This window comes from Ambystoma mexicanum, chromosome 3q, assembly GCF_040938575.1.
Source record: "Ambystoma mexicanum isolate Mex_15411 chromosome 3q, UKY_AmexF1_1, whole genome shotgun sequence".
NCBI classification, from domain to species: domain Eukaryota; kingdom Metazoa; phylum Chordata; class Amphibia; order Caudata; family Ambystomatidae; genus Ambystoma; species Ambystoma mexicanum.
Genome location: NC_090926.1, coordinates 1,030,166,311 through 1,030,178,735, shown reverse-complemented (window position 1 = coordinate 1,030,178,735; position 12,425 = coordinate 1,030,166,311). Strand labels below are relative to the sequence as shown.

Genomic DNA, 12,425 nt, shown 5'->3' with positions numbered 1-12,425 from the left:
GTAACCCAAGGTGAAGAGGCAGTTGCCCACATGTGGGGAAGATGGAGGAGAAGATGATATGGCCAATGGGAGAGGGGTCTATATGTGAATATTAGCATGCAAACAGGCCGTAGCCAACGTCGGTGGGGGGTGAACACTCCTTATCGAATGAGTCACAAATTACTACGTTTATAATGTGAGGTTTGCTTTGATGAAGCCAGAGCTCTGTGGCAGTGGACTTATAATACCCAGTCACCATTTTTCTTTTTGTATACATAATGAAGCTCTTGTTCTCCTTGACAAAGGGGGCACCAAGCTTTTTCCCTAGTGGTTGCTATTTCTGATTACTCTACAAGGGTAAAGACATGTGGTTGGGAGGGTGCAAAGCCAGGACCAAGCAGGCGGAGAGTAGGTAGAAGCAAGGCAATCCAGGCAAACAAGAACCGGGAGGAGTGGGAGAAGTTCCAGAGCCTCCTGGTTAAGGGGAAACAGCCAGATGAGGAGAAGGAGGCACAGCCAAGCATATAAATGAGGAGAAGGGAGGAAAAGCCAGTGCCATCCAGGTGAGGGGGAGGCACAGCTAGGGCCATCTGGATGTGGAGGGAGGAGACGCAGTATGGCCAAACCATACGAGAAGGAGATGAGGCATAGCCTGGCTTGCAGCAGTGAAGAGGAGTCAAAACAGCAAGGTCCTCCCCGTTGAAGGGGGTTTGAAGGAGCAAAGGACATCCATTAAGAGGCACAGAACCAGGGCCAACCAGCTGAAGAGGCCAGAGAGGGAGGGGGCCACAGCCCAGGCCATTCAAGTGAGGTAGTGGGAGAATCTCATCCAGGTGAGGAGGTGGGGGAGAAACAACTGGGTCTGCACCATTGACGCGAGCACAGCTAGGCTGGCACAGGTGTGGTCTGGGGCAGTAACAGGGCCATCCAGGTGAGCAGGCACAGCTAGGTCCAAGTGGGTGAGGAGGCACAGAACAAGATATCCAGAGCAGGAGGCTGGGAGGCAGAGGTGCAGCTACAGCGGTCTGGGTGAGGAGGTAGGGTTGGGGGAAGAGGGCTTTCAGGGCCATCCAGGTGAGTAGCAGGGGAGTGTAGTGTCTTCAGTGTTTGTGATGGAACGTGGGTGAATGTGACGTGTGTTAGAAGGTTGGGAATGGATGGTGTGAGTGAGAGACGGTTGGAAGAGAGAGGCAGAAGGGAGCACTAAAGACCGCTGGTTTGTTTAATAAAAGGTTCGAAATGTATCTTTACATTTCCTGTCACGTCCTTCTCTGTGTGGAGAGAACACTACAATTTGGTGACGAGGTTGGGATGCGTTAGGCGACTCCAAGGCTAGCAAGGTATGCCTCAAATTCCAGGATTATGATTTTGAGGCTAGGTACGTGCCTGGTGTGAATAGGATGGCATTTTTTTTTTTAAATAAAAGGTTGCTGTTGAGCGTACAAGGGATCGAGGAGGAGAACAATGAGGAAGGGGTGGCGGTGGTGTTGGATGCCATATCAAGAGAAAGGTGGGAGGAACACTTTAGGGCTGATGAAGCCTTGTAATAAGTCATTAGTTGCACAGTAAGTGGATGGCCATCGAAGGGTGAATTGGCAGAGTAAGCGCTGCTGCTTTGGGGCGAGTGCGCAGTCGAGGATGGTTTGCTAGTCAAGGGAGAAAAGTTGATTCTTCCAGAGAAAATAAGGGACGAGTTCATTACAATGGCACATCAAGGTTACCCATGATAAATGGGCACCAAGCAGAATCTCAGGGGGAGATTTTGGTGGCCCGGAATGGATCTAAAGATACAGAGGTTGGTGAGAAGAGTTGCAAGGTAAAAAAGCTGAAAGTGGTTGTGATGCGGCAACCTTCTGAAACTTGGTAACGATTAGGCGTGCGCAGCGCTATATAAAAATCAAATAAATACAAATACAAATACATCATAGGCCCATACAATGTGTTCAGGGCTGAATAAAGGTTCCCCGTTGTGCTGGTTGATTATTGTTCCAATGGGGGTTGAAGCGAACGTTTGTGCGCAAGGCAGACACTGGTGAAGTTATAACTTATTTTTAGCAGATTATTCGCAGAAAGGGGTTTACCAGGAAGATCAATGACAATGGGGTGAAATTCAGGAGAGTGTAAATCATGCGATATGGGGTATAGAATGGATATTTTCTGTGAATTACCACCCCCAAACTAATGGGTTGGTGGAGAGCTACAGCAAAGTCTTGGTAGAGAATATAGAACAAGCAATCAGAGGCAATAAGTCAATAGATGTGGCGATAGCAGACAGGAACGTCGGTGAAGGGAGAGAGTCCCATCTCAATGTTGAATTCAGCCTGGGTAAATAAGTTGAAGGAGTTTGTGTCCAGAAATAGTGTTAGAGAACAAGGTCTTTGTGAGTGGTGTGAGGTTGCGCTTGGAGCCCGGTGATTGGGTGAGGATCAAAAAGGGAGTTGTGCCACACAAAGGAGTATTGAAATTATCTGATCCAGTCAGGATAAATCAGTGTTTACCAATGCTGTAAGGATTGAAGAGGATTCCATTTGGAATGTGGACAGGTTAAGCAGATGGAATTGGAAAGGTCTGAGGGAAGATGTGCAGAGGAAGGTAATTGGCTGTAAGAGGATGGTGAAGTAACAGGTAGTGTCTCCGATGTGGTCAGTGGACACGGTCGTGGTGTGGGTGTTCGCGATGTGGGAGAACTGAGAGTTATGGGGAGAAGACTGAGGATGGCATTCCAGGCATTCACATCTGAAGTGGTTTGGGAACAGACAAGACAGGTCCACATAGGTATGGAGGGTTGCCAAGAGTTCGGACCACCAGGTGGAGGGCTGAGACATGACCATCCTTGTGAGGAGAAGGGGAGGCATAGCCAGGTGAGGAGGAAGGGGGTGGTCAAAGCTAGGATTGCACTGTTAACCGCCAAGTCCGCCCAGTTCAAGACGGGGAGCGCAGCCAGGTTGAGAAAGCTGTGGAAGGTTGCAAAGAGTCAGGACCACCCATTTAATTTAATTATTTCATTTGTTATATGTGCCCAGGACCCAGAGGTATCACGGCACTAGATTACATACATAGTAAGGCATATGTAGTTACAGAACAGAGTTTCGGTTCAGTGGTTTCAGAGACTCATGCATATTTGTTAAATAGTGCAGTGTTTACTTGTTTGCGGAACGCAAGGTAGGATGGTTTGTTCCCAATTGGGGGTGGGAGCGTGTTCCATAGTGTGGGAGTGATGACTGAAGCAGAAGCCCCCTGATCGTTTTCTGGCAAATCTAGGGGTAGTAAGTCAGATGGAGGAGGTTGAGCATAAGGTTCGCAGATTGGTCTTTTGGTCATGTGGTGGGCGAGATGGGGGTCTGTGTTGTAGAGGCAGCAGTGAGTGGTGGATAGTATTTTAAATTCAATGCATGCTTTGACAGGGAGCCAATGGGCTTCACGTCTAATTTGGGCGATGTGCTCTGAGCGTTTGAGGCCCCAAACTGTTCTGAGGGCGTTATTCTGTGTGAGTTGTAGTTTATTAAGGTTCTTGGTGGAGATCCCTGCTAGGATGGCATTGCAGTAGCCAATTTTTTTGCCGATGGTTGCTCTGGCTAGAGCGAGGCAGTTGCTAGGGGTGAGTGTCTAGAGAGATTGAGGAGTTTAGTTGAGTATGCTGTGGAGGAGGCCCATGTCAGTAGGGAGAAGGCACAACCAGTGCCATTGAGGTAAGGAGCGGGGGTGCACAGCAAAGACTGCACAGTAAAGGTGGGGAGGGGGGCACAGTCAGGCTGGAAAAAGTGAAGGTTGTAGAGGTCCAGGCCCACCAGCTGGAGCGACGCAGTGCTGGAACCACCCATGGTAAGGATGGTGGAGGGTCATAGCTAGGTTCGCCCATTTCTGGGACAGCTAATGGGATTTCAATGTAGAATCAGGGCCACCCAAATGGTAGGGGTGGAGAGACTTAGCTGGCTCTGGCACAGTGTTGAGAGACATGTTTACTAAGCAGATGTGAATGGCGCAGAAGAGCCATGGCCACCTGGGTAGAGGAGCAGAGAAAATCCTGCCCTAGTGGGGGATATGCACAAAATCAGAGTCGTTTCTCCGTGTTCGCAGTCAGTGCTGGGGTGAGTAGGAATGACGGTGTAATGGTTGATAGTAAGTCAGGGCATATCAGATAGGTAAGATGCAGAGGCAGGAATGCCCAAGAAGTGGTGGAGGAACCTTTTATGTGTGTTGTGGCACAGGGGTAGCAATGACCAGAATAAAGTGGTGCAAGCTGGGGGAGACCACGTGGAGATAGCTGCGCTCTTAAAAGGTACACATAGCCAGTTCCCCATAGGGGGTGGTCCTAGCCAGGGCTGACTGGGAAGGTGCAGAGTCAGTGCCACCCACAGGAGGAGAATTAGAAGCAGACGAAGCAGGGAAAGAATTCGGAGCCAGGGAATGTGCACACAGATTACATGAAAGTATTCTTAACAGGGGCACAGAGCCAAGGCTGCACAAACAGCATACCACGTGAGCGAGGCTTGTTATGTACTTACTTTTGAGACCAGCCCTTCCACTTCACCAGGTACTCCATGCGCCCCTGGGAAACGGAGACATGATGATAGGAGGGTGAGCGAGCCACCAGCCCATGCAACCAATGCATAACAAAATGCCATTCTAGCCAAGCAGATTCTGTAAACACAGGGTCACTCCCACAGGGCATGCACCGATGATCTGAAACCTCCAAAGCATACAACGGAGCTCTCTTCCCAGTCAATGTACCCAACCTGACAACCAACCCGGCCACTGAACCCACTTGCACATTCCCGTTATGGCACTAAGGGCCCAAGTCACAGAAAGGTATTATAATGGCACCATCCCATTCGAAAACGCTCTGTGAATCTGCCCTTGCAAGCCTTTACATGCGTGCATCTGCCGTGCGTGAACCTTCAAGACTGCCCCTAAAAAAAAAAAAAAAAAAACACACACCTTCATCCATGGCAGGGTCCCTGGAAATCTTCAGCGGCGTCCACTTCTCGATGCACTGCACTACACTTCAAATAACTGTATATTGTAATACCTGTAAATAATGGTAACGCGTATGGTGCACGTCTATGCTGTTCCCAGTCTGTGTTCCCACTGTTAAATCCCCCTAACCCCCCCATCATTTGATTTCAGCCAGCTCAATTTTGACTATAACCTTTTGTGAAGCACCCAGCAAAAGAGATTGCCTCGTTCACTGCGGTTTCCCTTCTGTGCATAAGGTCTGATCTATGTGCTAGCCATCTTGCACAAGAAATACATACATGTTCTCTGCATAACCATATTCCTCGTACTCCCTACCTCTAGTTCATTTTGTCCGACCACTAATACGCAGCCATCTAGCGTATTCATCCCATAACACAAGTGCATGCAGTATTTGCATACCCGCCGCAGGCCTGGTGCATGCCCCTCAATGTTTCCGCTGCATGCAACTCGTGCCGTGTAGCCTGCTACCTCCACTGCATGCGTTCTTGCACCCCCAGTGCAATCGCCCTATACTAAAAATGTGTACACCGCAAACCTCTAGTGCATACCCACAAAACTCAAGTGCATGTCCACCGTCACCCAACATGCTGCAAGCTCTTCACCCAATGCAATCACTTCATGGCGCTAAAGCACGCACCGTATACCCCTGGTGCACACACGTCACGACAATCTGACATGTCCCATATCTCTTAGTGCAATCATTCCAAAGGCTAGTGCATGCACCCTCTTGACAGCCGTAATGCAGGCACTTCTATGCCCCCAGTCCCCCTCCGCTCTGTAGCTCCGCCCCCTCGCCTCTTTTCAGAAGCCATCGCCAGACAGACCCTCACCTTGCGCACCCGCCGCTTAAGCAGCGCCTCTGCGGCGAACACCCGCTCCCCCACGGCAGAGAGCTCCATGTCCACCCAGCTCCCTGCGCCCGTCAGCGGCACGGGCAGCCCATAATAATTCCGTGACGTCACCGCCGTTACCAGTGGCGTTGCTATGGCCGAGGCTCTGTGGAATATTCCGCTACACTTCCATTGGCTGGAGCTCCTACCCACTTCTCCCTCACTCCAGCGCGTTGCTACGTGATCAGACTGCCAATAGGTGGCCTCTCGGGGCGGGGCAAGAAGAAATGTTATCCTGGGCCCCAGTTCGGAAGTGACGATGCCTATGGCTGAGGTGTCAGTTTGTAAACATGGAAGACGGACAAGAACGGTCTGCTTGCACCCGATACCCCCCATAATGATGTAGGTAGATTGCGAGCAGGGCACAGGGGGCTGTTAAGAATGATTAGAGGCCCAATGACACCAGTGTAGCACCGATCGGGGGCACTGCGTGCAGTGTACATCAGCCGCATTTCAATTATACAACTCCGCGGATTTGTCCATCATAAAGTCACATACATCGAAACTATCCTCTGAATATGTTTGCAAAACACTCCCATTGTTGGCACATATGCTTACTGGCCCCATTATACCATGCTTGCCAACATTCGGTGACCAAAAAGATGCAGGATGTTTCAAGTTTCAAAAATAATAATTTGCATAACAATGACATCTCAGGAAAATACAATACATACATTGTTTGCACCATTGAAGCATTCTGAAATACACATACATGCCAACATTCTGTCAAGCCCGGGAGGGAGTTTTCTACAGAGAAATCGGGAGAAAACAATTTCCCCATAGGAATGCATTGGGGAAGTAATTATTTTAAGCGGGAGAACGTGAAAAATAGCAGTATTTTTCACTAAAAAATCGGGAGTCTCCGCCTAAATCGGGAAGGTTGGCATGTATGAATACACAACCCATCAAACAGCACAACATGGAAAGATGTTAAAAATGTATAATTCTGAATGGTAAGTTAACACCAAATTCAATTACCTAAATTCACAGAAGGTACTCACACACAGCTAGTAACATTTGCCAGTGTTCTGTAGCAGCAGCAGACATGTCAACATTCCGAAGCCCCTGAGAGGGAGATTTCTGCACCGAAATCAGGAGCATGCATTTTCCCCATAGGAATGCATTGGGGATATTTTTATTTTAGACGGGAGATAGTAAATTATAGCACCGTTTTTAATGAAAAAATCGGGAGGGTTGGCATGTATGCAGCAGCCTGGGCAATACATATGTTTCCTGCAGTGCAAGTTGAACACTGAATGACGTAGACTAATAGCCCCCTCAGTCTGATAGGCAGATGCTGTGTGATTGTGTTACACTCTGCCACTTGCCTTCACTGGTGGTTCATCTAAGGGTTGTACCGGCAAGAGTGCAGGACAGAGTCACATAGCTGTCAGGTCAGTGGATTGGTCTGATCCCAATCAAAGTAATCACCTACCAGCCCACTGTACAGACACACTAATGTGTTGCATGCTTTGTCCTGCAGCCTGCCTTAGAGTCACATAAATTACCTGCCACTGTAAAAAGCAGTAGGATCTGTCACCAAAATCTGTAGGCGGTAGGACTGCTTAAAAAGCAGCAGTCTACTGCCTAAACCTGTAGGGTTGGCAAGAATGCCTTCATAATGCCTTTCATTTACCTGACGTAAACATCTGTGATCCCCTCCAATACAATGCACTCTAATGTGCCTATCTCCACTTCCACCTTATATGATAAGTTGACCACATCACAACCCCCAGCCCCACCATCCTCCACCCTTTAACACCAATTGAACGCACTATTGTCTGCTCTGAACCTTGAAGCTCAACTTTTTAACATAAGTATTTACGTAAATATGTGTCTAATATATACTGGAATCCCATATGGCATTCTAGGCGGTCCCTCAAGTGTTGCCTGTGTACTTTACATACACACCAACCCTCCTGATTTTTAAATTACAAATATTGCTGTTTGCCCCATTCTCCCTCCTAAAATGATTGTAACCCCAATGCAAGCCTATGGAAACGTTCTATTCTCCCACTTTACGTGGCAAATCCTCCCCCCGCTGGTTTTTCAAAATGTTGTCATGTATGTCTTTAACACCTCTCTTTTGCATTACCAATATCACATTCCACACCTAAAGTGACCATTGTCCCCACCATTTTATCTTAAATGTTTCACATTTGTACCCAGAATCTCTCCGTTGTATACAAAATGCCAAAACAGTACTATAAATTAGACAATAGGCATGCCATTCTGTCTTTCTCACAATGCCATAATGTATTATCAAAATATATTTTCTATTAGGAATTCCCATAATTTACTGCCGCTGGTTTCCCTAATTCATTCACAGCACTCTCTCTCTCTTTTATGTGGAAACATTCCTCAGTTATGTTCTAACTATTCCCGACACATGTTTGTGTCCCCTAACCTCTGTCCAGTGTCCTTTGACTGTACCCATCGTTGCCTTCATTCATTCACTCCAACTTGTCATTTACACACAAGAAGAAATGTCACACTTAAAGCGACTCATTTGTTGAGCAGAATGTTCATTTTCACTCAAAACGCCCTTTACCTATTGACCAGCTTCCAGTCATTGGCACCCCCAAACACCCTTAGGTTTATGCAAAATACGTAGGTAGAGTCAGCTTGTCTTGGGCATGCACATCCTGGATTAGTGTGTGGTAATCCTTTCAAATAATAACGTATTTCTCTGTTGCTTTTACTCTTCAGCACATTTCATTTGTCAACAGCTTCATATTTACAGTAGCGTTGAATTGTTTTCATTCAACTGATGCATTCTGTTAGATTGTCACATTTATGCCATTTTACACTTGTATTCCTATGTTGAATCATCTCCATTCAACTAGTACATCTAGCACTTTTATTCCTTTATGACTTTTGCTCCTCAACAATTTTTATGTATCACCAAGCTTAAATTTTTCTGTGGGGTCGAATTGTTTTCATTCAACTGATACATTCTATTGGATTATTGCTTGTGCCAGCTTGCACTTTTTGTTCCTGCGTCAAATCATTTTCATCTTGCTAATGCATCTTGAATTTTTATCCCGACACGTGTTTCCCCGTCTTAGTGATGACTGTTCTTCAGTAGATATGGTTTGTACGTAAAATGATGTTTGAGATAATGGTTCTTAGTGGATATATTTGCCTCTTAATAGGTTGCATCTTTTTATGCTTCCTTCATAAACAATGTTCTGATATGTGATTGAAATTCTGATATTTGCTCTTTCCCGGTAAGATTGCAGCGATCCGGTTTATCCCACAAAAGCCATCACCAAGGACATAGAAGCCCTTAGTTTCAATTCGGGACATCCCGTAGGTTGTAGTATGGACTGGTCTTCTTACCCTATAAGGGATGAAAAGAGAAAAGACCCTGTTCGGGAAACCCTTTTCCTCCCCCAACATATGCACTGTGCGCATGCCGCACAGGCTAAGAATTGCTAAAAGACTGAGACTGCATGCCCCTTTGACTGGATATACCCTCCTCGACCGGGCGCTATGCCTTCAGTTTCAGGCGTGTACCTGGCCTGTTCAAGGCAGACCTGCATATATGGGACGGCGGAACTTGGAATACTAATAGAGGCTGCAGCACCTCTCTTCTTTCCTTTTTGGTTTTATTAATTATGACCAAAGTCTGATGCATTCATTGCTTATCATTTGTCTTATCTCTTAATGTTGTTTGACTCCTTGTGTTTATTTCAAGATTCGAACATTGCACTACCTTAACCAAGGTTTTTGGTTCTTTTTTGTAATCTGATTTAACACCTGTTTGTCATCATTTTTTCGTTTTGTTCCTTCTTCTAATTAGTAATGTCCTTTTCAACTCAATATGTTCAACAAAATTTGTTTTGCAATTAAAAATGCTCTATTAAATTTGTTTTAATAACAAGGACTCTTTTCAGCATATATAGAGGCTCAAAATAATTGTGATATCTGCTTTTGGATACAAACCAGTTAAAAGTAGCAAAACCAATTCCAAATTTGTTCTAGCATAGTGGATACTATTGGTATATATATTTTTTCTGGCCTATTCATAAACAGACATGGGGTGAGGGATATTTAGGGAAATGTCGCACTCGCACATAGAGCTGGGCGAGTCCGGCGTGGCTCAGGCCGGCCGGAGCTCCACCTAGGGCTCTGGCCCGACCCCTACCTCGGCCCAGTGCCTGCTCAGAGCCGGGGCCGGCCACGAGCCGCACCGGGTGTCCACCCACTCCCTTGGAAAAAGAAAACAAAAAACGCACTCCTGTAAGTGTTGCCGGAACACTTACAGGAGTGCTTCTGCCTGTCTTCCTATCCCGCCGCCTGACTGCCGGTCCCTCCCCAGCAACTCATTGATTAGCTGGGGCAGGACAGGAAGTCAGGCGGCATGCCAGGAAGTCAGGCAATGTTGTCGGCCGAAGAAACAGACTGGTAAAGAAAACGAGGCTGGCTAACCGAGGAGCAGTGTTTCAATGTGGAGGTAAGGGCATGCTTTCTATTGTGCTTTTTAAATCCCTTTCCTTCCCCACAGCCCCTTTTTTTTACCCTGGCACTGCCCCCCCCCCTTTGCTCGGCCCTACCCTAGAGTTCACTGGCTCCCCCAGCTCTACTTGCACACTGAAAGCATTATTTCAGTCTTTAAAGACTCCACACAAAACGGATCTCAACAACGATTTTTGTATCCGCGGGCGGCTGTCAGAAGGCAGTTGTGAAGCACATCCCAGATTGGCACTCACCTATCACCTAAAATGGAGGCGGTTGGAGCGCATACCCAGCCTAGAAAGAGAGGCCTGCGCCCCTTTATCACTGAAGAAAGATTAGGCACAGACATGGAGCACAGCCACTGCAAATAACATACAGAGCCATAGCTGGTCTTCTTTCTAGGGACATGGAGCTAAGAACTTGGACCCTCATTCTCTGTCACAGCAGAGGCATCCAGTGCACTGCAGTCACTGAATAGAAAGAGAACTGCATCCCCATATCACGAAAAAACATGGAGCACAGACCTTGCAAAGAACTTAAAGAGCAGAGCACCCTGTGTTACTCAATACAGATGGAGTAGATTCACTGGAAAGAACTTAGAACAGCACAGCCTATCACTGAAGTGCCAAAACGCACAGGACTTGACGCCCATGTCATTGAAAAACGTGGAAAGCAGACACAGCAAAGAAAATGGAGACCAGCATCCTTCTGTTGCCGAAGATGCATGGAGCACAGTCACTGCATAGAAAGAATTGGAAAGCTCTCGATCAGTCACGGAAGAGGCATGGAGCACAGACACTGGAAAGAACTTCGAGAGTTTTCAGGAACTTTTGTAACCCGGCTTGATTTCAGTTGTACTCGTGTATTATTGCACATATTTTAAACTAAATGATTTCTTGATGTTTGTGATAAGCACCAAGGACTTTTTTTGGCTTGAAAAAATGTTTTCTTATTACCCACCAAATAATAATTATATTTTCATCCTGGTTAACAGAGCCACGTTGCTGTGCACTGTCTTCATCTGGATGGCGATGACAGACTTTGTTGGCAGATTATAATGCCTAAAGTCTAATCAGAGGATGAGCTGTTTACAAGTGCCATTACACACGTTGCCTTTTATTGAGTGATGAGGTATGGGGCTGCAATGTTACATATAAAAGGAGAACCATGTGTAACTTTTCCAGCCTAAAACAATTCCCATAGGTGCACCCCAGTATAAAACCCTTTTCAGAGCACTTTGACAGTCAGATAGCCCAGTGGGTTGAGTTCTTGCGGCAGAGATCTGTACTTATCTTGCAGATCACAGGCTTGAGTCTCAGCAAGCCCAGCCCTGGCCATCATCCTTCCATTTTGTACCATAGAGAAAAATAACACCTATTGTACTGCAGCAAGTGACAATTCAGTTTGTGCACTCAAGATAGTCAATACATTACAGTTTTTTGCAAGTATGGATTAGACCTCCTGAACGCATTTGCAGCATACATGTCATTACGTTCTGTTTTTAAGACCAGATACATAAATTATTTCTCTTGGTGCATTAATTATGGACATTTTTTGGCAGGCTCTGTGGTGATTATTTTGTGGACTCTCCTAAGGATAAATGTTTTGATTGGCCTTTATCACCTGCATGGTCCACACTGGTCTCTGCAAAGTGTGCTGTACTGTGGGTTCCAGGTGGATGCACACAGTGACTTTACGGTTGATAACATAGATTTATTTGCACTTGAAAACAAAGGTGTTCCGTCCAATAGGGTTAATTAAACCCAAGGTGTTCTTGTGTGTGTGTGTGTGTACTTGTGTGTTGGTGGCCTTGCATGGGTTTGTGTGTGTGAGGGGAGATCTGCTCAGTGTCAGGTCTTGGGCATGACATTTCAGTGCCTTTGTAGCAGGGCCCTGTGGAGCTGGGAGATATGGAAGTGGTGGGTTGGAGTTAAGGAGTCTTTCAAGTGCTACAAGCAGCACCCATAAAAAAGGTAACCCCTGGTATGTTTTGAGATTAAAAGGGGAACTCCTTTAAGTCTGTGATGTTTAATGGCATTTCAAGTGTAAAAATAACACCTATTGTACTGCAGCAAGTGACAATTCAGTTTGTGCACTCAAGATAGTCAATACATTACA

General features: G+C 46.4%; 1 protein-coding gene across 2 annotated transcripts in view; it reads right to left on the bottom strand.

Annotated features, from left to right (window-relative positions):
* Nucleotides 1-5,994, bottom strand: part of CBX8 (chromobox 8) — a 76,888-nt gene extending 70,894 nt beyond the window's left edge. Inside the window, exons 1-2 of one of the 2 annotated variants that reach the window (XM_069655202.1) lie at nt 5,787-5,994; nt 4,485-4,528 (exon numbers count right to left, since the gene is read on the bottom strand). In XM_069655202.1, coding sequence (XP_069511303.1) covers nt 4,485-4,528; nt 5,787-5,855 — 113 coding nt within the window. In that variant the 5' untranslated portion in view covers nt 5,856-5,994. Of the gene's footprint in view, nt 1-4,484; nt 4,529-4,917; nt 5,058-5,786 lie in introns of those variants that run through there. The other variant, XM_069655203.1, reaches the window with a different exon arrangement.
* Between the last annotated feature and the right edge of the window lie 6,431 nt (nt 5,995-12,425).